Source organism: Vulpes vulpes, chromosome 11, assembly GCF_048418805.1.
Source record: "Vulpes vulpes isolate BD-2025 chromosome 11, VulVul3, whole genome shotgun sequence".
Taxonomy (NCBI): Eukaryota; Metazoa; Chordata; class Mammalia; order Carnivora; family Canidae; genus Vulpes; species Vulpes vulpes.
Window position 1 is genome coordinate 58,042,944 of NC_132790.1, and position 25,798 is coordinate 58,068,741.

Genomic DNA, 25,798 nt, shown 5'->3' on the forward strand with positions numbered 1-25,798 from the left:
AAGAGGTTAAACACTCTGATTATTTTAAAATGTGGTATTTTAAGAAAACAGATTTGTAGGCCAGAGTGAGGTGAACTGGTAGCAGAAGTGAGTGGGGCATGTCCCTGAGAACCGGGCATGTCCTCAGAGTAAGCAGATCGGTGCCTAATCCAAACTTGTGGATATTTGGATGTGGATAGGCCTTCTCACATCAAGTGGGCAGTTATGTCTGAGGGTGAGGCTGGGGGTGTTCTTTGGTGGGTGGGGAAGGGTGCACCCAGCCTCCGTTCCTCCCACTGGCTCCCATTCCAGTGTCTATTGGAGCCAGTGCCGGGAAGCTGCTCAGAATGCTGACTAGGGGGTCTGTCCCTAACGGCCTCATCTCACACACGCCAAGCTCTCGCTTGCCTCAGAGCCCTCTCTGCCCTGAGCCTCCCTCAGGTGCCCTCCCAGGCACTCCCTCACTTTCTCAGGCCTCTGCTCAGATGGCACCTCCTCAGAGTCACCATTCTTGACCTTTCTATCGAAACCAGCTGATTTCTGGCATGAGGGAACTTTGGGGGTGAGATGGAAACATTTTATATCTTGCTTCGGGCCTGTTCACATAAATGTACACCTTTGTCAAAGTGCATTAAATGGTATACTTGAGACTTGAGCATTTTGCTGTGTGTAAATCTACTTTGAAAATAGAACCATCAACATTTAATTCTGGTTAATGATGTGCACGCTGAAATGTTTCTGTAGGCAACAACAGCCAAGTAAGGGCAATGGTTCAACCTTTGCCCCAAACCAGCTCAAAACAGGAGCTTCCCAAAGTGTGCCCTGGCCCAGCAGCCTCAGGAGGACTAGAGTGTGTCTCTCCCTTCAGACTGACCCTTCAGACTGACCCAGGGCTCTGGCTGTTCATTGCTGTATCCTCAGGCCCAGCACAGAGCCTGGCACACAGTGGGTGCTCAAGAACTAGTTGACTAAGTGATCAGATGCACCTGTGAGGCCTGTGTAGCCATCCTGGCCTGAGGGCCTCAAGGTCCATGTTGGGGGTTATTTCCTTTTCACTTGGCTTCCTTTTCCTGCCTTCCTGCTCTCCTAGGTGGTTCCCCAGGGCCCATCCATGCTACTCGCAGCACATACCCTGAAGCTCTCTCTTCTCCTCTGCCCCACCACCCCATCCTGGGCCACATCAGTATCTGTTCCCACCTGATGTTCACTTCTGCTCTTGCCCACCTGCAGCCTCCACATGGTGGCTGTTCTCTTTCTGAACCATAAAGCAGATCATGCCACCTACCTGTGTCAGCTTCCCTTGCACATCCACCAAAATAATAGCCCTCAAGGTCCACTAGACCCCCATGGGCTAGCTCTGTCCCCTTTCTGACCCCTTCCCTCCCGCCAACGGCCCTCCTCTCCCTCCAACCTCCAGGCCTTTCTCACTGCTTCCTCAGTTCCCAATGACCGCTGTGTCATGCTTAGTGTGGCTGGCTGGCTCTCCTCTCTCCCTGACCTCTGTCCTTCCCACCCACAGAGTCTCCATCCCATAACCCCAGTCTTTCCCTCCCAGGGCTCAGCTCCAGGTATAACCCTTGTTAGTTTACATGTTTCCTGTCTCTTCCTAGTAGCCTTCCAGGGGCTTGTTCTTGTTTAAAGAGGCTGCTGATGCCCCAGATACTACCTGGTGCCAAGCCATGGAGGGAGGCAGGAGGGAGGATGGCTTTCTGACCCCTCTGTCTCCTCACAAAGAAGAACCTGGCACTGCCAGAGCTCTGCTTTGGGACCTTCTGGGGCTGACTTCCCTGCTCTGACCTCGTCTCTGTCCTTTAGGCCTGTGCCCACCGCTGGAAGAACATCTACTATGAAACAGACCACATCCTGCCCCATGGCTTCTGTTACATCATCCCGTCCAACCTCCAGGCTAAAGGCAGGACGCTGATCCCTTGCTATGAAGGTGAGCACTGCTGATCCCTGCCCCCTGCCCCCGCCACAGCACCCCCAACAACTCCCATCATCTCCATTTCCCTCAGCTTTCCAAACTAACTGGGGGGCAGCCCTGGATCCCTGGTTTGTCTCTTGGCACCCATGGGCCTGCCCAGGGAATGGGGATGAGCAGAGGACCATGGTTTCAGACCCTGCCCAGCCCCAGCCCTCCCCATCTCTGTCCAGAGCCCAGGGTGCTTACCGAGCTATATGAAGTCTCAGCAAAATTCACTAAGCCTCAGCCAAGTGATTAAGCAGAATTTGGTTTTCTGGCACTGCCACATGCTCTGTAGCCCTGGGAAACCTACTTTTTCTCTCTGGACTTTGATGTCCTCTCCTGAAAACCCAGAGGTTGGCTCAGATGGTCTCCACAGTCCCAGCTCCCCAGATGGTCCTAAGGCTCCCAAGGCAGCTCTGTGGACAAATGTCCTGAGGCAGCAGGAAAAGGAAACCCAGATTCAGTAATTCCGTGATACCTCAAGGCTGATTTTCCTTCCCATCTGGTCCACATGCTCTCATGTAAGTTTGAAGACCTCTTTGCCAAGGGGCGCTTGGGATCTTGGAAAGAAATGTATTTTCTCAGGATTCCTGCTTAAAACCTCCAAACAGAGCTGATTATTATTATATTTTTTTAATTAATTTTTTTGAGCTGATCATTATTTAGTTTGGTTGAACTTGAGCTTTAAGGATTCAGGAAATACTCCCCTTTTCATCAGTCTTATAAATTGTACACTCAGGTTTTCTCTGCCTAATTCTGAGTGAGCTAGCACTTGTTCCCTCTGAGAGCTATGCTGTTAGTATTTTAGTTCCCCCTCTAATTTATTTGCTTGGACTGAAGTCTCCACTAGCCTGTGTCCACATTTCCTCTGGGCCTCCCTGGGGTTTCCCAGGTTTCAAATTTTGTGGCCACCAAAGAGGTTTCTGAGAAATGCTGTCTGGACACATGCATTTTTCTGTCCAGTCCCCAGAGGACCGTTCAGGGCCCTGAAAGGGACTTGGGTGTCCTGAGCAGGTGTTCTTTGCAACGGCCTCACAGAAGAACTGGCAGGGGCCCAGCAGGAGGCATGAACCCTGTCCTTCTGTGGGGGCGAGGCTTATGCTTTCCTTCTGTGTCAGCATTGGATGAGCTGTGGTGGGACCATGGGGGAACTGGAACTCTGGCCCTGTTCATCTCTCTGTTACCCCAGGCAGACAAAAACCTCCATGTGAAAAATGGATGTGATGTAGTCAGTTAACGGAGAGGCACAGGTAGTATAAATGCATCCATAAGGGGTCAAGACTGTGTTCTGACCACCCCAGCTTACTCCTCACTTGCCCTACCCCCATGGAAGAAAAGGGGAAGCCCCTGAAATAAGTCTTCGGGTAGCCTGCTGGCCTGGGGGAGGTGAAGGGATCAATCCAGGGATATTGAATCCAAACTAGTTATGCAATAGCCCAGGAGGTTGGTTTTTTTCCCAGAAGACGTGTTGTGAAATGGGGACATGTTGCTGTGCCCACTGACTCTTCTGTGTGCCATCGTAAGTATCAGAATGCAAAAGGACAGACCTCTGAAGAGGTTGCTAGAGCCCATAGCCCCCATGGCTCACACTTGAACCTAATGTGTTGGTAAGTGGCTGTGAGATCAGTGCTGGGCCAGTGTTGGCTTGGGGACTTTACACCATCTGTCATTTAATCTTTATAACTCCCTTCACTTGAGTTTGAATATGGGTAGTTTTCTGGAGGTCATCTCAGAAGACCCCAGTCGGGGCGTGGGAAGCAAGAGAGGGAAGGGAAGGCAGCCTATAAGGGATGTTACCTACAGGTTCCTATCCTGGGCAGCTGGGCACAGTCTCTGGGGAGCCCTGGGGCCAGCACAGAACACACCTTGGGATTAACCACCTGTGGTGTGTAGGGGCTGGAGTCTTTCCACTGTTCTGTCCTGTGAGGGGGAGGCAGGGAAAGCCCCCTCCCCCCCCCCCCCCCGCCATGGAAAGATGCACATGCTGGCCACCAGCCTGCATCCTGGAAATGGTGATGGTGCTGGAGGCCCCTGATGCTTGGCAGGAAGGTGGAAGCCCGTGTGAGCCGATGAGGGCCATAGCTGGGCCAGATGACAGGTCGGCTCAGGTCTGCTCCACATGTCCCTCATTCCCAAGTGCATGTGAACTCTCAGCTTGGGCCTTAAGAGGTGTCATGTATTTCTTCCCCCTCTGGGTGCTTGGGACCCTCACCACGGAACGTGCCCCCTGTGGCTCAGTGGTCCCAGAAGAGCTACATGTGGAACAGACCTGAACTGAACCTGCTGACTGAGTCCAGCTAGATCAGCCAAAGCCCAGCTGATCTGTGGGAGGAGGAGTGGGAAATGAGTATTTGTTATTTGTCACAGACATTTCATGGTTGTTAGGCAGTAATAGCTGACATCGAGCTCGTCTCATGATCCCAGATTCCTTACACAACAGTGAATGTACCATCAACCCAGGCTGGCAGGATTGCTCTTTGACTGTTCCTTGACTTAATGATGGCCAGACAGAGCCAGCAAACAAATTAGCAAAATGGCAGTGCCCCTGCCCAATCGTTTTCCTCCATGGGCTCACATGTACTTCTGTATGTTAACTCATTCACTGGGAAAGGGAGTGTTGGAGTATAAGAGCAGCCCCTAGAACAATGTGGCACTGAGGAGAATGTTTCTGTGGTTTTTGTTTCTGTAGGAGGCAAGGGGTGGCAGACACTCAGATTTCTCTAGAAGACTGGCTTGGCAACATGCATGTTGCCGGCCATAGTTAGAGGGGCCTTGCCTGTGCCCTGTTAACTTTGGGGATATCCACCTCTCAGTTTTGTGGATTACTTTGGGTCTTCAGGCAACTATATTTTCTCTTAATGTGGAAAAACTCGGTGACTCAAACTCTATGTTCCAAGTGAGGGATCACATTACAGCAAGTACAGTACAATAGAAGTACTTCAGAATTCAACAGGACCTTTTGGATATCATCTTAACGAGCCTATCTTTATTGAGGTCTAGGGATGTGGTGTGGCTTTTTCAAGGCCAAGTTTTTGTTTCCTTTCTGTTATTTATATGTCATACAATGGAGAGGCAAAGTAGCATGGTAGCTAAGAGCATAGACTCTGGACCCAGCATGCCAGACTTCAAGTCCTGGCTTTCCCCTAAGCTACCTCAGGGGTCTGTGAAAAAGATGGAGTGAGTTAAAACTTGTTAGTTCTTAGAATAGTGCCCAACATGTGCATTTGCGCATGCATGTGTGTGCATGCGTGGTAAACATGAATATTCTGATATTCCATATTCTGTGCTAATGTACTGTATGCTAGGCAAATGTTTGTTAATCACTGTGGGGTGACTAATTTGTCTGCTAGGGATAGAGTCCACATAATCTTAAGTGCCTGATAGATAAAACCCAAGTGACACACTGTTCCCGGTGTGAAGAAGTTCTCCATATACAGGGGAAAACAGGGGAAACATGATCTTTCACAAGTGGGAGAGCTGTGTGGGGAGAGAATTTCATGCCAGTGTGTCCTGCAGGGCACCTCTCCCCAAGGGCCCAACCTACATCCAAGGTCTAAGTGGCATTAAGACAGCTTATTTCATTTTCCAGCTGGAGAAATGGATGCCCACTTAGAGTCTGCAGCCAAGTGGGGCTTCCGGAAGAGGAATGGTGGGAATCCATCGTTGGTCATGGTGGTGGGTGCTGGGAAGGGAGGGGCCCTGCCTCCTCTGAATGTGCATGCTATGGAATAGCTGAAGGACCACTGATGGGTGTGGAAGGTTTGGTTGAGTCCTGCCCTTTTGCCCATCTGTCTCTATGGCCCCAGGCCTGTGGCTGGGTCTCCATTGCATTACCTCTAAGGATTACCATCAAGGGCTCCGGAGAAAATTCAGAAGTGCTCAGAAAAACCATGCATTGTTCTCTCACTGTGGCCTTATTGAGAGTTCTTGGAGGGTCACCTGTGCTCTCTTCAGAATGTTGCCAGGTCTGTTTAGTAGACAAAAGCCTCGAAGTCTGTAGGCCCCTGTCCAGACAGTCTCAAACTTTTGAATTCTTAAAACATCAGTCTTTGGCACAAAGACATTTTTCTCATGACTTTTCAGGTGCTTCCTGTTTCTGGTTGGGTGGGAAATGCTATCAGAATATCCTGTTTGGAACCAGGAAATGTAGAGGCAATGGGAAACAAAAATGAATTTCGAACACAAAGTAAAATAAACCAATGGAGCATACCATTAAGTCAGCCGTTTATGTTTGATATGAAAACAGCATCATTACTACCATATGGTGTTTGGTTTTATCCGAGTGTGTGAGAAAACAAGAAATTCAATGGGATGACATGGGGGAAACTATTTGTAAACTGAAGAACAAGTGCTATGAAACCTGTTGCTATTGACCAAGTCACAGTTTAGGCTCCTCAAAGTGAAGTTCATGCATTGTTAATATCAGGCATGGAGATTTCTCTCATCCTTTGCCCTCGAGCTTACTGAGACAAGAAGCCAGAGCTTGGCAGGAGGGGGGCTGTAAACAAGTCATTTATTTATTTATTTATTTATTTATTTATTTATTTATTTATTTATTTATTTATTTAAGAGAGCATACATGTGAGTGGGGGAAGGGACAGAGGAAGAGAGTCTTCAAGCAGACTCCCTGCTGAACATGGAGCCCCACTCAGGGCTCCATCTCATGACCCATGTGATCATGACCTGAGCCAAAACCAAGAGTTGGATACCCAACCGACTGAGCCAACCAGGCCCCCCTCAGGTCATTTTTTTTTATTGTGACAAAAGAGCCTCACTAATATGGAAAAATTGTGGAGCAATGCTGATTTTTTAAAGAAGCACAATTAGAGCACTGTTGTATGTTAGACCCAGTTTCAGAATCTTGCTTTAACACTCACTGGTTACTGTGATTGAACCTACTACGTCTGGGTTATTTTGAGTAATCCCTCTGAGACTCAGTTCTTTCATCTATAAAATGGGGAGATTAGCCCACTGAAGAGGTATTTGAGGTATATAAGGTGCCTAGCCTAGAGTGAACACTCGACGAGTATGAATTTTTTAGCTAACTTGAGTGCCTTAATGCTATCCTTAAACCTTCAGAGAAGGTTACTAGCAGATCTTGCTTTAATGAATAGGTAATGAAGGGTAGAAAATTGGGTATTACAAAAATGATTTTAAGATCCATCGAAAAAAAAGATTCCATGAAAAGATGACAATTTCATAAATATCTTTAAAGATCCTATTTGCACAATTTATTTGCTGGTAAGCTCTCCTCTCTCCTTTTTGTAGATGATTTAAAGTTTAATTCATGCCATGTTTAAACGTTCTCAAGCTAGGAATTGTTGGGGTCTGAATTTATCAAATTTCACTGTGCTTTAAAATTGTTCCATTGATTCAAAAGACTTCTGTGCCATTTTCTTTATTTGAGAGTGAGTGGCCTTTTATTCCTAGTTGCTTTTGCATCTCTCAAGACAAGGTTCATTTCTAGAAAAGAAAATAGATCACATAGATCACACATTCACATGTGAAGGTATCCCCCCCCCCCCCCATTCTAGTGTGAAGTGCTGGAGTTCCACAGGGAATAAAAATCAATCAAGAGCCATTTGCAAATGAAAAGGATTTGAGGTTTTGTCTTGTTTTGTTGTGTTTCTGTTTTGTTTTGGAGAGAACCATAAGAAGCTGAGTTGATCCATTTAAAAATTTAAGAACAAGCCCCATAAATTTTTATTAAATAAAGAACTTTACATTTACATAGGATTTTATGGTTTCTAAAGAGCTTTCATAAACATTATCTCATTTAAGTAAATACAGCAAATTTAAAAACAGATGTAGTTCTGTATTATAGCCAGTTAATGTGGAGAAGGGACCCTGAGGCTGGGAGAGGGAGGGAGGGTAGCTGGAGGGAAGAACCAGGGCTAGTGGAGGTAACCAAGTCTCTGGTAGTGGCTCTTGGAGTTCAGGGAACCCCATCAAGTTTTAATTTTGGTGCCAAAAATTTTTATCATGGGCACAAATATAGTCTGTACTTCAAACATGTTTCCATACATTGTATGGAATTATTGATTGCTTAAACTATATCATCTATATATCTATATACATCTGTATTATCCTTACAGATGTCTAAATTTTATTAATCTCATCTCCTAAAATTGCTAATCTGTATGACAGGTTTTTATTCCTTGGGTTTTATTCCTCTCAGAGAAACTGACAGATTCAGATTTACTGACCGGGTGCTAGGGATTGTGCTAGGGCACTTAACATTTATGATCATACTGAGTAACGACCCCATTTAGGGAGTAAGAATTCTTAACTTCATTGTACAGATGAGAAAACAGACTTGGAGAGGTTGGTGAAGGTCACAGGCTTATCAAGCAGAAAAAGGATTGTTGGCATTGAAATTCAGAGCAGGTTTCTTTGTACCACCTATTCGGCGGATGTTGGTTTTTGTGATTACTGGGATGCTGTGGCCTCTCACTGAGCAAAATCTCCTATTATGTCAAAATTTTATTCTGAATTTTTAGGGCACTGTACTAGAGGCTCCTCAAGCTGTATTGCAGTTTTGCAGTTTTGTCTATATTTTGTAGGCACAAAATATAGACAAGTTCTAGCAGATGCAAGGGGAGATGAGGCTCCTCAGCCTGATGACATTTTACTGGAGGACTATCTGCTCTATGTCCTAGGTGTTTCTTTAACTTGTAGTTATGAGTGTTAGTTTTGGTCATCATGTGAATTCTTTTTTTTTTTTTTTTAAGATTTTGTTTATTTATTTGAGAGAGGGAGAGCAGAGAAGGAGAGGGAGAGGGAGAAGCAGACTCCCCACTGAGCAGGGAACCTGATGCAGGACTCGATCCTAGGACCCAGGATCATGACCTGAGCTGAAGGCAGATGCTTAACCGACTGAGCCACCAGGCATTGCATCATGTGAAGTCTACTCAGCTCTGAGCTGAGACTGCCACTGAGATGTGCCTATATGTTCAGAGTCACTGTTTTTGGAGGGATGAAAGATAACATACAGTGTACAGTGTCTTGGGCATTTCAGGCTGCTGTAACAGCAACCTAAACAACAAACATTTACTTCTCACTGTTCAGGAGGCTAGGAAGTTCAAGATCAAGGCCCTGACCTATTCAGTGTCTGAAGAGGGCCCTTTTCTCTGTCCTCACATGGTGGAGAGCAGAGAGAGGCAGGCTCTCTAGACTCCCAAGAGGGTACTAATCCCATTTATGAGGGCTCTGCCCCTGTGGCCTCATCTAATGCTAATCCCCACTGCTTGATACCAGGGAGTATGGTTTTAACTTAGGAATTTTGGGGTGACACACACATTTAGTCTGTAACACACAGTACGTTGAATGTAGGTATACTGTTTTGTGCCTGTAAAGTTGCTTGTTTCTGTTTCTGAAGTAGGGAGCTGGCAAAATTGGTACTATTTAAAGATCACAAAACATTACAGATTTTTAAAAACATTTTTTATAAGAAAATACATAACATGGGATCCCTGGGTGGCGCAGCGGTTTAGCGCCTGCCTTTGGCCCAGGGCACGATCCTGGAGACCCAGGATCGAATCCCACGTCGGGCTCCCGGTGCATGGAGCCTGCTTCTCCCTCTGCCTGTGTCTCTGCCTCTCTCTCTCTCGCTGTGTGACTATCATAAATAATAAATAAAAATTAAAAAAAATACATAACATAAGATTTACAATTTTAACCATTTCAAAGTGTGCTGTACATACATTCACTAGTGTGCAGCCACCACCACCCATCCCTAGAACTTTTTCATCATCCCAAACTGATACTCCGTCCTCATGAAACAACTCTGTTACGAACCCTCCACCAACCCTAGGCCCTAGCAACTGCCATCCTGCTTTGTCTTAATGAGTTTGACTTCTTCAGAGACCTCATATAAGTGGAATCATGCAGTCTCTGTCTTTTTGTGACTGGCTTATTTCACTTAACATGATGTCCTCAAGGCTCATCCATATTATAGCATGTGTTAGAGTTTCCTCATTAAGACTTAATATTAAGACAATACTCCACGGGATTCATGTGTATACCACATTTTGTATATCCACTCATCCACAGATGGAAAACATTTTTTCCTAGGGCTAAGAATGTTATCACCGCCAGTGTGCTCTGTGAAGCATGATGGTGTCTCTGAAGCAGATTGGCAGTCAGCAAGCCTGCCCTTTACTCCTACCTCAGGCTAATTTGCTGTGTGGCCTTAAATAAGCTGCTTGCTCTCTCTGAGCGATGGTGGCTTTATCTGTAAAAGAAAGAGATGAGGTTCAGGTGATAGATGTGCTCACAAGATCTTGTCCCCTCTGAAAGCTGCTTTCACATAATTGGAAGCTACTGGCTTTATGTAGTTTACCTTTAATGCCCACCATAGCTTAATTGTCCATTATTTTGAGAAAATGTTTTCCCTTGCTCTCTAACCTAGCTATTTAGGTCATTTATATATATATTTTTCCATTTAGACTGTCGTGCCTCACAACTGCAGGCAGTTTTGTCTTTTCAGTTTTATATGTTGAAATGCCCCAGTTAGTAGTAGAGATCTGTCTGCCCAAGTTCATTGTCCTCTAAATTGTTTAATGACCAATTATTTGATGTTCACTCAGAAATTGAGCAAAAATTCAGGAATAATTTAGGACTAGAAAGCTGCCCTCCTCCCATTTCATGGCTAAGTTCAGGAGCTATGGAAAAAAACAATTTTAAAATTGATGCATTAAAAAGACTCTCTTTGAAAGAGGAAACTTTCTTAAATGGGAAGAGAGATTAGTAGGAATAATATGTTACACTGTCTGTAAATCTTGATCTTTCCACGGGTTGGTTTTATCCCACCAGCATTTCTGGAAGAGTGCAGGAAGTGACCCCACCCCATTTAATTCTTGAATGAATTAAAATTCATTAGTGTAAGCTCTGTGTATTGAGTTGTGGGTTGTGAACATTTGGAAACTAGCATTTTTTCCCTTTCTGAATTGCCTTCTGTTTAGACAGGGTTTAGTAAAACCAGCAGCTAAACCAAGGAAAATACTACCATTTTTAGAGCAGAGGAGCCATACAACTTAATGGATCGTGTGGGACACAGGCCAAGTAATTCAGACCCGCCCACAGCAGAGAGAAAGGGCTTTGCTCCAACCTGTTTCTGCCTCTTCCAGGTGATTTGCAGGTCTCCTCGTTCAACCACATCTTTCTTCCAAGATTCGGTTCCTGTGGATTTAACAGTGTTAGGTTTGTTATGGAAGGACAATAGGCTGCTGTCATGACAACCCTGATCCCCCTTTGCTGCTTCAAGGTGAATAAATGTGTCCCACGCAGTGAGGGAGGGAACCAGCTTGTAGCTCTCCACCTGGCCACATCCTGGGGGCAGCTGGACAATGCGTGGACGTGTCCAGGAGCTGCCCATGGCAGCGCCGCAGCCTGTGTGTGTGCGGGACAAGTTCTGGGAACACCAGAGATGGGAGGAAGTCCCACCCCATCCTTGCAGCCTGCACGGCCTGGACTTCTCAGTGGAAGAGGGATTGTGACCTGGGGGGTTCCTTGAGGACCCCGGATGGGGCAGCTTCTTATCTTATCTCCATACCTACCTCCCCTTTCAAAGCTCTGGTATAGAGGGTTTCCTGCCTTCTCAGGAACTGGATCTGCGTGTTCTGTCCTGTTCCTCCTGAGGCCCTAGGGGAGATGGGATTGCCCAAGGTAGAATCAGCCAACCTAAGTTTGGAAAGCCCAGAAACATCAATCCTGTGGGTCCCTGTCCTACTCCAATCGCAACTGCCACCATCCTTAGGCCTCTGGGGTTCATGATGGCTCTGGGTAGAGAACTCAGAATTCCTGGTACCCAGGACTCCCTTCCCAGCAAGGCTGGGGGTGAAGGTAAGGGAGCCTGACTGATTGGAAGACAGAAGGTAGGGCAAGCAGAGCACAGGGCACAATGGTCCAAGGGAAGGGAAGTTGGAGAACCCGGGTGCTTAGTGGCCGGAGGAATGTACAATCTTCTTACATTGCCGCCCAGGCCTTGGGTCTATGCACAGAGCCACATGTGTGCACACCCTCCCTTACCGCTCCAGCACCAGCACATCCCAGTCACTGACACGAGGCTGGTGTTGGGGACAATGAAATAAATGATTCATCTTGCTGTTGAATAAACCGTGAGGGACAAACACTTTTTGTGACGGGGAGAGGGTATCATTTACATTTACCTGCAAGGTCACTCAGAGAAGCTGAAGAGGACTTCTGGAAGGCTGTGGATGGCTCAGATAGGAAAGGGTCTAATCCAGTCACACCAGTTGAGCCTTCCCAGACTAGAGTTGCTACTACTGCCTCCCCTCACCGCAAAGCATGTGTAGTGGGATGGAGTGGGGTTGGAAGTATTAGGACTGGAGCCTGTTCCAAGTTGAAGTGGTTAATCAAGAGTTACAGAAGTTTCTGGGAGGTCAGAGTTACGGGTACTAGTCTGGAGCCCCACGTGGTTGGATTTGATTCTTTGTCCTAGAGCACTCTGAGAAGGTGGGTATAGGCCCTGGAATCTCAGAAAGTCAAAGCCAGTGGGATGATGCCTTTGTTCTGTGTCCCTGGCCCTCGGACCTCTGATGAGGTGTTCCCAGCTCAGGGACACTGGGGCTGGCTTCTAACGGTACCTTGATGCTGGCTAAGGGCAGGGGGCTGGTAGTAGGGCTTTACCTTGCAGGACTTTCTCGCGGGGCCAGGAGTGGGGTATTCCTAGATTCCAATATGGCTGTGCCCCCCTTAGAAGTCCTGGCTCCTGCTTCTGGCATAGAGCTGGCCAGCACAGTCCAGGGATGAGGTAGAGAAAGACAAGTTTTATATCTACTATTTTTGGAGTCCCCATGACAAAGGAGACCTTGAGACTGTTTCCTTTAAAACATGAAAGGTTCCTACAGAATTCTTATTCATGTCATAAATTTATGAGGCCTAAACTGGTGTGTCCTGCACTGTAGCTTCCTTCAGCTGGTGGGGTCTGAATTTTCTTTGTTTCATTTGCTTGAGAGTTACAGTTGAGTATTTAACCTCTCAAGTCAGTGGGGGTGGATATGCTTTTTTGCCAGACCTTCCAAATTTAATATAACTGTTTGTTCAGTTTGGGACATTTTGATCCTTCTTGCCATTATGCTATTTGATGTAGGTTTATTATTAATTTTTATTATTTCTTGCTATCAGACAGTTTGATGCACGATCTCTTTATGACTTTGCACAAGCCCCACTCCCAGCCCGGGTGCAAGATTTTGCAGAGAACAGGCGAGTTCCATCGTCCCTAGGTTGCTTTCTGGCAAGGCCTGAGTTCTTGTAATAACAGGACAAGGCGGGAGGAACTGATTTAGCCCTTGCAGGGAAGAGGAGTAACTCAATTGACATTCCGTTGTAATTTAGCAGTCGGTTAATGGCCACTTACTGGAAAATGTTACCAGGCTTTGTGGTGAGTGTTGTTAGAAACTGAGTTACTCTGTATATTTCCCTAGGATCCCCTAGAGAAGCTCGGGGCTGCAGGAAGTGGCATTGTGTTGCAATCACAGCTTCATTGTTCCTTCATATTATTTATTTTGTTTCAAAATTAAGTATATTGCCTTTAATGGTACCAGACACTTGCCAAGAGCACAGAGGTGACATGGGGGGATCACTGGGTTATTTTGTTGGGTCGCCCGGGGCCTGCAGGTGCTGAGGGACAGCCATGAGCCCGTGTCTGGCAATGCAATTAATTTGAGTCATCTGACTGAACATCCCTCTGTCTCTATGTCTTTACCCATGTAATTATTTCAGCTGGCTGGTCACATCCTTGGTTTTGCGTGATCACTCACTCCGTAGATCCTTTGATAGGCCATAGGGGTGAACTAAGGTGAATCTAGGCTTTGCCATTTACTAGCTCTGTGACGTTGGGTGGTTCACCTAACCTCTCTGAGCCTCACGGTTTTACCTATTAACGGATAGCAATATGGGTTCCCAGGGAAAAGGGATTGATGACATGGCATGCGTGGATGTAGCTAATCATTCTTCCTTCCAACTTAAAAATAAAACAGTGACACCGAATGCTCCTTTGTCGGGTCAGAGTGTTGGGAACTGTGAGGACATGAACTTAACCATTTGTGTTTATCTTGACCTGGAGAGATTGCCCCTTTTACGGAAGATGGAGGTGTTAGCATGTTGCATACACCGTGGGGGATAGTGTAACCCAGTCCAGGAGCAGGTGTTGTGGGGGCCCATCTCCCTGGGGCCCCAGGCTCCTCTGGCTGGTTTCTGCTCTGATGGAAGAAACCCTCCTGCCTCCAGCCCTGTGGAGTGTGGTGTTGGGAGGCGAGGTTATCTTCCAGGAGACTCCACACAGGGATGGCCACATCATGCCCTTTCTGGGTCATGGTTTCGGCTCCTTTTCCTACTGAGGCTCTCCATCCTTTCTGAAGTAAATGAAATAATCGTCACCAGCCTCCCACTTAATGACCACGGCTGCCGCTCCCCTTTCCCCACATGTGTGGAGGAAGTCGGCCGGGGCACTTGGCAGCCTCACGGCCTGATGGCACCAGAGCCTGGATTTTTGAGGTCTGGTGGATTCCCGAGACTTGCCTTCCGCGCCCCGGTCTGGAAGGTGTCCCTGGGCCCAGCCCGCGGCGGCGCACGGGGAGGTGGCCAGCGCCCGCGGCTCCTACACACGACTGGCACACACTGACGAGGCTGTGGTTTGCTTCTTCCCTTCCCTGCCCTCCAGAGTATAAGAAGAAGTACGGCGAGGAACACGGCTCCTGCCAGGCTGGGATAGCAGGCTTCTTCACTGAGGTGGGTGTCGGCCTCCGGCCTTCTGCTCCCTGCTGCTGCTCATTTCCTGGCTGTGGTCTCGGTAGCTTCTTGAGCTGGGCCTGCTGATGCCCCCGCACACTTGAGCTGTGAGTGGGGGTGGATTCTGATCCCCGGATGTGATATCCAGGGAAGGTTTGTTTTTTAATGATTAATTTATTTTTTATTGGTGTTCAATTTGCCAACATATAGAATAACACCCAGTGCTCATCCCGTCAAGTGCCCCCCTCAGTGCCCGTCACCCATTCACCCCCACCCCCCGCCCTCCTCCCCTTCCACCACCCCTAGTTCGTTGCCCAGAGTTAGGAGTCTTCATGTTCTGTCTCTCCAGGGAAGGTTATTGACATTGGTGGGCACCTGCTGGCCAGAGGCCCCTGGGGGGAGAATGGGTGGGCTCATTTGGAGGATGCACCTCTTTGGACAGTTTCTCTAAAGAGTCTTCTTGACCCTGAGACCCATGGAAGGAACTGATTCAAGAGGGTGCAGGCGAGAGGGTGCTCAGTCACCTTTGTGTCTCATTGCTGGCAGTGAGGAGGATATATTAAGCATCACCTCCTACCATCCTTCCTTCCTAGGTGGAGAAATGTTATGGTTTTATACATAACTCAGCCAGCCCGTTCCCCACATTCCAAAGGACTGTGGACTTGAATACTTCTGTACCTGTGCAGTCATACCACGATCTTTGGTTGGTGGTACAACGTTAGGGACTGTTCTTACCTACTTACCTACTGATGTACTTACCTACTGATGCTTACCTACTGTGAGTTCACTCTTCACATCAACCCCTGATTTCTCAAGTTGCCTTCTGTGTACAAAGCTCCATGTCAGGTCCTATAAGTGGCTTTGGCATCCATGTAGTTGCTCAGGCCCTTCAAAAAAGTACTTTTTATTTCTGATTCACCTGCAATCCTATTATTTTAACCTCCTAAGCATATCCCAAATGTGACAGCTTTAATTCCCCACCACCATCATCCTTCTGGAAAAGCCATTGTCATCACCTGGAGATATATATTCTGGTCTCGAACTGATCTACCTGCATTTGTTTTGTTTCATTTTGTGTCTGTTTTTTTTTTTTTTTTTGCTTTTGTAATAAAATACACATAACATGAAATTGACCATTTTGACCATTTGGAAGCAAACAATCCAGTGATATTTAGTACATTCATAGTGTTGTGCAACCACAGCCGCTCTAGCTTGAGAACATTCCCGTCACCTCCATGTGCATCTGTTCTCTACCCCCACCCTGTGTTTTCTGCACACCAGCCTGAGGAATCTTTCAAAATCAAACCCTATCATTCTGACTCTGTGGCTTCCCATCACATGGTAGATTAAAATCCAAACTCTGTGTCTTAGCTCATGGGCCTGGCTTTCTGACATTCTCTCTCTTCCTCTTGCTCTAGGATAGCAGAGAGCTGCGGGAGGGGACACCCACCGGTGTCCAGAGCTTTCTGATCTGAAGCAAAGCTGCCCACCTTGACTTCTGTTACTGCTATTTAAATTCAGAAAATAGCAATGCAGCATTGAATTCACAAAGCAACGTGGAAAGGGTAGAAAAGTCAGAAATGCTGTCTTTCACTCTCAGACCAATAAATACGAGATGCTTCTTTCTGTTCCTGCAGTCTGCACCCTCTAATTCTTACTATATCCATTCGCTGCCACTTTTGTAAGATCCTTATGACCATCTACACAGAATTCCATGGGAGGCCTGGTGGATGGTGCCACCCATTGTCCTCACTGCTCAGGCCCAAAAAAACAAGATTCCTCTCTTATTTCCTCTCCTGCATCCAAACCATCAGGGAATCCCACTTCCTGTGCTCCCCAATCCTATCCCAGAGGCTTCCATTTCTCTCTATCTCTGCTGCCACCTGCAAACCTAGGGCACCACTGCAGGACCCTCCTAATTTCCTGCTCCCACCCTGCCTCGAGGCAGCCTCTTCCCACGCAACTGCCACAACTACCTCCTAGAAATGAGAAAAATATTGTGGTGCTCCTTTGCCCAGAACCTTTTGTATCCCCCTCATACTTACAATAAGATCCAGACTCCTCTACATGGTTGCCCAGGTCTTCCTACCCTTCCTGCCTTACCCGTTATCTGGCCTCCTGGTCTCTCTGCCTCCAGCCTCAGACAGTTGGGACTTATGCTGGAACATACCAGATTCACTGGCAGCATTGGGCTGGAGGTCCCCCCACATGGCATTTTTGTGCACAAGTTCACACTTCTGCAGAAGAGAAATGTGGTAGAGGACTCCAAAGCTATTCAAACTTTGAATTTGGGTACATTCTGAAAAATTGTACTCCAGAAGTGTTTGCCAGCTAACAGCCACCCCCCACATTGCTGTGTCATTGATCCTACAGTCTCTCACCAGTATCTGTTTTTGTCATAATGAGAAGGTACCTCATTTTGCTTTAATCTCCCTTTATCTGAGTATTAATGTAGTTTAGTATTCTTCAAATGTTAGCCATTTGTATTTTTCTAGAAATTGGCTGTTTTTGTTCTTGGTTCATTGTTCTGTTCTTTTTTTCTTTTTTTTTTTTTAAGATATTTATTTATTTATTTATTTGATAGACAGAGGTAGCAAGAAGGGGACCCCAGGATCATGACCTGAGCTGAAGACAGATACTTAACCAACTGAGCCACCCAGGCACCCCATTTTTTTCTTTTTTTTGATTAACTGATTTTTAGAAACTTGTAAGATAGTTTCAACACTAATCTCTCATCTCTTATATGTATTGTAAATTTTTTTTTACCAGTCCAAGTTTGCTTATGGTGTCTTTATAGTACTGCCATCACACATTCATGTTTGTCAAATGTATCAATCATTTTCTCTCTGGATTCTAGACTTCTCAGAAAGGTCATCCCTCTCCTAAGAATACGAAATATCCACCTATATTTTCTTATAGTTTTATAGGTTTTCTTATAGTTTTATAGTATAGGTATACTTTTATAGGTTTTTAAAGAAAGATTTATCTCTTTAGTACATCTTGGGTTTCTTTCTGCAAACATTATATGGTAGAAACAAACTCCATTATTTTCCTAAATGTGTAGGTGATTATTTTCTCCTCCCCATTGATTTGAAATACCATCCTGCCATATGCCAGGCTCACACTCTTCTTCCATCTGTATGCACATTTAGGTTTTTTAACTTGTGTGGCTGTCACTTCTCTGGTAGGGTCTAGCAAAGTCTGACTCAGCCCAGGAGGCAAGAGGGTACCACTCTAAGTCCACAAGCAGGTGATGGACACCATGGATGGCAGTGCTGAGAGGGAGAGGTTGTATGGGCTCCTGTGCCCAGGACTTTAAAAGTGGGAGGCCCTGGGGGGAGGCTGTGATGTGGTCTAGCTACAAAACAACAGGGCAGGAAGAAAAAATGCTCAGGGGAATTGGAGACTATTAAGACAGTATCAGTGGGCTGGGTTACTAGAGGCCTGTGGGTTGGAGGAAGTAGGTTGTGAGCCAGGGTTCTAGAAAACAGGGGGGCCCCAGTAGCAAAAAGGCCGTCTAGAGAAGAATCACTGGGGGAGGTAAACGAATGGGCCTGCTTTCAACACGTGCAGTGTGAGGTGATAGATGGGACACTTATAGGTGTTTTAATTTTTTATTATTATTATTTTAAAAATATTTTATTTAGAGCAGCCCGGGTGGCTCAGTGGTTTAGCACCGCCTTCAGCCCAGGGCGTGATCTTGGAGACCCGAGATCGAGTCCCATATCGGGCTCTCTGCATGGAGCCTGCTTCTCCCTCTGCCTGTGTCTCTGCCTCTCTCTCTCTCTCTCTCTCTCTCTTTCTCTCTCTCTTTCTGTGTCTCTCATGAATAAATAAATAAAATCTTTAAAAATATATATTTTATTTAAATTCAATTTGTTAACATATAGTAGAACACCCAGTGCTCATCTCATCATGTGTCATAGGTGTTTTTAGAAGATGTTTGGATATAGGGACCAGAACCCCACCTGAGTTGGAAACTCTGATTTGGTCATTGCTAGTACCTCTTTGAGGGGACTGGGTGTGCTCAGCATGGAGTTGGGGTGGGGTGGGGAGAGGGCTCCTCCTTTCGACAGTGGAAGGAGAAAAAGTAGACTGCAGAAATGAGAACTCATCAGAGATGTTGTTGAAGAGCTAAAGGAGAGAAGGAGCTCCCAGGGAGGAGGTGTCATTGGGGCTGGGTGGAAGGGGTGTTGGTGGGAGGAGCAGAAGGGGCAGAGGTGAAGGAGAATCCAGGTGGCTGTGCAATCTCCAGGTGACCAGAGGAATAAGAGGACCTATTAGAACTCCAGGCTCTGGAAGCCATGGAACCTCAGCATGTGCTGGCTGAACAAAGAGCAGTGGGACAGTCGTGGTACACAGATGGGGGGTTGTGAGGCCAGCAAGTGGGAGGCTCAGTCCTTTGACCCAGCCACTGCCTCCTGGCTCCCCTGGGCTTTGGCCTTCTGAAACAAGAGGTCTTTGAACTCGCTGTCTCTCGTTTCTGGAACTTCAGGTACTGGAGACTGAACAGGAAATGTGTTTGCGGGGGTCAGGCAACCCTTCTCCCCTCCCATGCCCTCCTGGTGACCTCATTACTTGGGCTTGCTTTGGCTGTGGGCTGACGGTCCCTGCACAGGGCAGGCAGCTACCTTTCCAGCTGGATGTGTCTCTGTGGCCTTTCGGACATGGCCATGTGGCCCTGAGTACTCTGGCCCCAGGTGCCTGCCTGCCCTGAAGGTCGTGACCTAGGGGTTACCAAAGCTGTTTGAGCTACAGATGCCATGTAAGCTTTAGCCTGTCACTGAGGGTAAAGGAGAGCTTCCTGGGAACTTTATTTTTGTAGCCTAGGAGGATAGAGACAGTTGTGCGTAGCAAGAGAAGACAGAGCACCCTGCCAGCTTTGGAGCACTAATGTGGGAGCCCGGGGCGCAGACTTCTGCTGTAGGTGCCAAGTGCCCCTCTGCCCCCCCTGCTATGCTGCCTTGCAGGGGCATACAGAGAGAAGTCCAAGGCTCACCAGACACACCCACACACCTCCGTACTTACGGAGATTCTGCTAGTAAATGCACCTTGGGAAAAGGCCTGTACTGTTCAGGGAAGGGGTTCCACACGTGAGTTAGGCAGTGTGGCCTTTGGCTTGCAGAGAAGTTTGTGTTCCTCTGCGCCATCTGCATTGGGTGGTAGCTAATAAGTATTGGTGCCACTTCCTGACCCTTGTGAACAGCATCAAAAAGATGTAGGCGTCATCCCTAGTGAATGGGAAAATCAACTACAGGGAGTTCCTGGAACTCCCCACCCCTCGGCCCCAGCCATGCAGGTCTCAGGTCATCTAGTTTGAACCAAGGGAGGAGTCTGAGCACAAAGAGGAGAAGGAAGACAGACAAAAGCTTTGGTTGGAGGTTTTTGAGGAGATAGATTATCTTGTCTTGTTCTCTTTGCAATGTTTGAGAGACTGGGTGCGGGGATATGTTGGATGTACAGCTCTCAATTTTTATGCTGGATTGATTTAAGTCATCAGAAAACACAGTCTACTGCCTAGTATCCCAGAGAGCCTTTTGTGTCTCTGGCACTGCTCAGGATTTTGGCGTATGAAGAGCTGCAGATAGAAAAAGCTCTACATATGGTGTGTACCACTGGTATGGAGACTATTGATTATCATGTTCTTCCATGCCCTATGCTTTTAGACACCCCATTCCAAATGCCTTTCTGAGCTCAAGTCCAAGGAAAAAGTCCTTTGTCTAATGTCCCTTCTTTTTTTAAAAAATTTTATTTATTCAAGAGACACACACATAGACAGAGGCACAGGCAGAGGGAAAAAAGCAGGCTTCCTGCAGGGAGCCTGATGTGGCTCGATCCCAGGACCCTGGGATCTTGATCTGAGCCAAAGGCAGGTGCTCAACCACAGAGCCACCCAGGTGCCCCTGTCTAATGTCCCTTCTAGAACTAGTATAGCCCCTTACACAGAACAGATGAGTGTAGGGGACAGGAGTGAATGAATGCACTCCCCACCTGTGTTTTTTTTAGTGATGAGCTACGAGTGCAGCAAGTGATATGTTTTTATAAAACAGCGATATGCCTCAGAGTGTCTAGTTTCTCACCTGCTCCCTTGGAGGTGGATGGGACGTCAGAATCTGAATGCAGCATTCCTCCACAGCCATTCCTGGGCTCCACCTTCCTCGATCACCAGGAACATGCCATTCAGGCAGGATCTGGTGGCTTCTCTTCTGGCTGTGCTCACACTCTACTGTTTAAATTTCTTTCTAAATGGACCACGGCGCACATGGCATTCAGAACATTGTCCCAGTGCCACCATGGTCATACGCTTGCTCTCCTGCCCAGGTGCTCTTTCTTCTTTCTTTTCTTTAGATGGCTCTGGCTTTTTCAGACGTTTGCTCTGTGGGAATTCAGTGTGACTTTATGAATTGTCATTAGAAACTCAGAGTCCTTGTAGCAAGATGTAGCTTTCAGGGACTTGTCGGAAAGCAGCAGCTTCTGACAGTGAGGCCAGCTCTGCAGAGAGGGGTCAGCCTGAAAGGATGTTTCTGAAACGGAACGGTGTGGCTCAGCAGTTGAGCATCTACCTTCGGCTCAGGGCATGATCCCAGGATCCCGGATTGAGTCCCACATTGGGCTCCTTGCGGGAAGCCTGCTTCTCCCTCTGCCTGTGTCTGCCTCTCTCTGTGTGTCTCTCAGGAATGAATAAATAAAATCTTAAAAAAAAAATGTTAAAAACCATGGGGACTCTAAGGGCCAAGGGCGAGGTGGGTATGTTTTGTCCCTGAGAGTCCTTGATGACATTGCGGTGTCTAGTGTCTACTCTCTACCTGGCCTGCACCTTTGGGGTTTTTGTACAACTGAGAGGTTTCCCCTAAAATTGTCTTTATTTGGACCCTTTTGGATACAACTTTTTCTAAAATATTTTGTATGTTTCCGTGTTGCCTTACCCTGGGAATGTCATACAAAAGGACTTTATTGATCTGTCAGCTTTTCTACAAAATTATAGGTGCTTAATATTATGGAATGCAAAATTAGTGATTTTGTTATGAAAATAATTTATAGTGTTTCTTATTGCAACATAGGTACTTTGGGAAATATAGATAATCAAAGAAGGGATTCCCTGTTGGGGAAGGAAGGAATGAAAGCTTCAGCCAGGGTCACCCAGGGGGTTCAGGGAGGCAGTGGACACCTACCCTCAGTACAGCTTACACACAGCCTGTGCTCCATTTTTAACACATTGTGTGTTTTCTGAGGTGACTTCCTGTCAGCATTTAATCGTTGTTCTATAACTTTGTAAAACACAAATTTTGGGGATGAGAGACAGGGAGAGACACAGAGAAAGAGACAGAGTGATAGAAGGGAGGGCAGAGGAGGGATCCCTGTAATCCTGTTACACAGTGGGGAAAAAACCATAAACATTCAGGGCTAATCCTTCTGGTCTTTGTTTCATGTCTGTCTGTCTGTACATGCTTCCTCCCCCCCTTTTATAAAATGCGATCGTAGTATGCATATTGTTTGGCCTCTCCTCATTAACTCAGCACTTTGCTGCCCTGTCTCAGTGCTATTAAGCAACAGCAGTTTTACTGCTGCAGGATTCTGTTGAATGGGCGTACTATGATTTAGAATGTCAGCTGTTAGACGGTTAGATCATTTCTAGCTTCCTTTAGCACAGTGACAATGCCTCTCCTTGTGGATGAATCCACATAGGGATCCACGCTGACTTCCTTAGGTATTTGCATCATTTGGAAGCACTTGGAATTCTCATCAGGATTGCTCATGGGATAGGTCTGTAGCACAGACCTGCTCTCGACCCCGTTGAGGGTACAGGGCCATTTGCCCCTAACGCAAATGCTGGAGACTGCCATGTCTTGTATTTCTGAGTCTTTTTAAAAAAAATTATTTATTTTATTTATTCTTTTTAAATTTATTTTTAAAAATTCATTCATTTTAGAGAGGGAGAGCGCATGCATGTGAGCATGGAAACGAATGAGGGGGGCAGAGGAAGGGAATTTCAAGCAGACTCCCCACTGACACAGATTCCCAACACAGGGCTCAATGAGATCCTAATCTGAGCCAAAACCAAGAGTAGGACGCCTAAGTGACTGAGCCCCCTGGATGTCCTTCTGGGCCTGTTTTCTTTGTTTTTTTTTTTTTTTTTGTTTTGTTTTGTTTTTTTAATGAGAGACACACAGAGAGAAGCAGAGACATAGGCAGAGAGAGAAACAGGCTCCCTGTGGGGAGCCCAATTTGGCACTTGATCCTAGGATCCCGGGATTACGACTTGAGCCGAAGGCAAGATGATCAACTGCTGAGCCACCCAGATGCCTCTCTCTGGGCCTGTTTTTTTTTTTTTTTTTAATTTTTTATTTATTTGTGATAGTCACAGAGCGAGAGGCAGAGACATAGGCAGAGGGAGAGGGAGAAGCAGGCTCCATGCACCGGGAACCCGACGTGGGACTCGATCCTGGGTCTCCAGGATCGCACCCTGGGCCAAAGGCAAGCTTCAAACTGCTGCGCCACCCAGGGATCCCATCTGGGCCTGTTTTTAAGAGCAGTGCTGTCTTTTGCTGCCAGGGGTCTCTGTCCTCTTCTTTAGTGCTCCTCTCTGCTCTCTTGATTTCATTATGAGGTTGCCAGGGGCCACAGTGTCCCAAAAGCAAGCTTTAGAGCCATCCCTGAGAAGAATGTCCTGAGTGAGGACTGGGGACGATTTCCTTGGAGTGTTGGTACCTGTTTTTTTGTTTTGTTTTGTTTTGTTTTTTTTGCAAAGATGCTTCTTATCTTTGTTTTCTCCTTGCTCTGTAGGAAGCAGGTGGGGTTGGGGACCAGGAGGGAGGTGGTATCTTTTCACGAGCACTGTTTCCCGGAATTCTGTGATTTAGGACAATGTGCGATGTTTGTCATTTCCTTGTCTGATCCTGTTGTAAAAGTGAGGAAGTACATGTGAGCTTATCCATGGGTAGCAGAGGGGTCTGGTACGTTATCCTTGTCTTTACTCCTGATGACCTTGTGTATGTGATGGATTCCATCATGCCAGGGAATCTGGTGAAGTACTTTTCATGGCTCAGCCAAATAAAGTCCTTGGTGTGAAGTGTCTTTGCATTGGATGCAGCTGTGGTTCTTATTATATCACCTGCTCCCTTCCTCAGCATCCTTCCTGTTTATTTACCTTTGGGTCTATCTTTTGTAGGAGCTGGTGGTGATGGGTGCCCCAGGCTCATTTTATTGGGCCGGGACAGTCAAAGTGCTGAACCTTACAGACAACACCTATTTCAAACTGAACGATGAAGTGATCATGAACAGGCGGTACACTTACCTGGGTGAGTAGCTCAGGGATGTGACAGATAAGGAGGGGAAATGGGAACAGTTTTCACCTGGCTCGCCAACTATGACTGTATGGTAGAAAGAAGAGTTTTTTGGCTTTTACATTTATTGTTCTAATTAGGTGGGCTCTTAGCGAGGGTACCTTACATGGAGCCCTTCACCCAGCAGGTAGAGAACAATGGAGGGGTCTGATTAAAACTGTGGTGTAATCACAGAGCTGACAGTGGAACCTCCAGGGAAGCAAACATTTTCATTTCTTATTTGAGCAATTACTCAAGTTCAGATACAAAATGAGTGCAGTGGAATCCTGGTTTCCCTTGACAGTTGCTTGGCTGTGGACTCTGCTTCCTGGTCACACCACTGGTTGCAAATAGAAATAGTAAGAACGAGAAATTAGCATGACAGATGGCAGCATAATGTTGAAGGTTAATTGCAGGCTCAGGAAAATTTCTCTTATTTTCTCAACCTTCTAGAAAGAAAATAGACACAACAGCCACCAGGCAAGCATGACAGTGTACCTACTGAGGGACAGAGATAGCCTGTCTTTGCTTGTGGACCTGAAGATTTTGTGTGGCTCATTTCCTTAGTACCTGTTCTAAATGCTATAGTTCTGGATACTATTTCGTTTCATTCCTGAAACAACCTTATGAGGCAACTATCATTACCTGCATTTTAGAGGTAAAGAAACTGAGGCATATAGAAGTCTGTAACTTGAAAAGGTCACATGGCTTGTAAATAGCAGAGTGGGGGCTTAAACCTGCGGTTTCCAAACCTGAAGCTGCCTGCCATATGTGTGCTGTGGAGACAGCGTTGACCTCTGGTGTCAGCTGGGAGCACCTCAGAGGCGCAGAGCGGGCCTGACATTTCCAGGACCTGCTACAGAACCCAGTGCACAGCAGGGAGACCTGACACGTGTCTAGAAGGCAGCCCAGAACCTGGTTTGGGTATGGCTTTAGGGTTCAGAGTAAGTCCTTTGAACCTGTGGGACCCGTGGCTTCTTGCTCTGTACCAGAGACCTTTACTGCTGCAGGGCTTCCAAGGGTCACTTAAGGCTTTGAGATCACTCAGTACTCTTAGGTAATGTGGTTAGGCCACAGGGTCCATAAGAATTGACCACAATATGGTGTCATCACAAAATCCAAACAGCTTGTGATCACAGCATTAAGGTTGAAGGCAAAGACAAGGTTTGGGGAATATATGGCCACCCATATGGGTTTCTGCTGGCTAAAGGAGAACTTTTAGCCTGCCCACAAGCCTGTCTCAGAAAGCAGGAGACATTTAGACTAAGCTCAGACAGCTTTGACCTTTGTTTCTAGATTGCTTTTGCATCCAGATTCTTTCCTCATCTATTCACCCACTCACCTATTGCCTTCTCCCAGGAGGGAAGATGGCACAGTGGTTAACAGCAGAGGCTTTGGAGACACACAGATTGGATTTGAATCTTTTTTTTTTTTTTTAAGATTTTTTAATTTACTCATTAAGGACTGAGAGAGAGGCAGAGACACAGGCAAAGGGAGAGGCAAACTCCCTGCGGGGAGCTCAATGCAGGGCTTGATCCCAGGACTCCCGGATCACAACCTGAGCCAAAGGCTCAACCACTGAGCCACCCAGGCATCCCAATTGGATTTGAATCTTGCATTGTTATCTAGGGCATGTTACTTGACTATGTTTAGTTTCAGTTCCTACATCTATAAAGTGGAAGAAATAATCAGGCCTTCCTTGTAGAATTGTGAGATTAAAATTTGCCAGCATCCAAAATCACACGTCTGAATGTTCACAGAAGTTTTGTTCATAGTA

The 25,798-nt window shown here is 46.5% G+C and overlaps 1 protein-coding gene across 3 annotated transcripts in view; it reads left to right on the plus strand.

Moving 5' to 3' along the window:
* The window catches only part of ITGA9 (integrin subunit alpha 9), a 344,722-nt gene that overhangs the window by 23,250 nt on the left and 295,674 nt on the right, over positions 1-25,798 (plus strand). For all 3 annotated transcript variants that reach the window (XM_072726452.1, XM_072726453.1, XM_072726451.1), the window contains exons 4-6: positions 1,795-1,918; positions 14,631-14,698; positions 23,868-23,997. In XM_072726452.1, the coding sequence (XP_072582553.1) occupies positions 1,795-1,918; positions 14,631-14,698; positions 23,868-23,997 (322 nt within the window). The remainder of the gene's footprint in view (positions 1-1,794; positions 1,919-14,630; positions 14,699-23,867; positions 23,998-25,798) is intronic.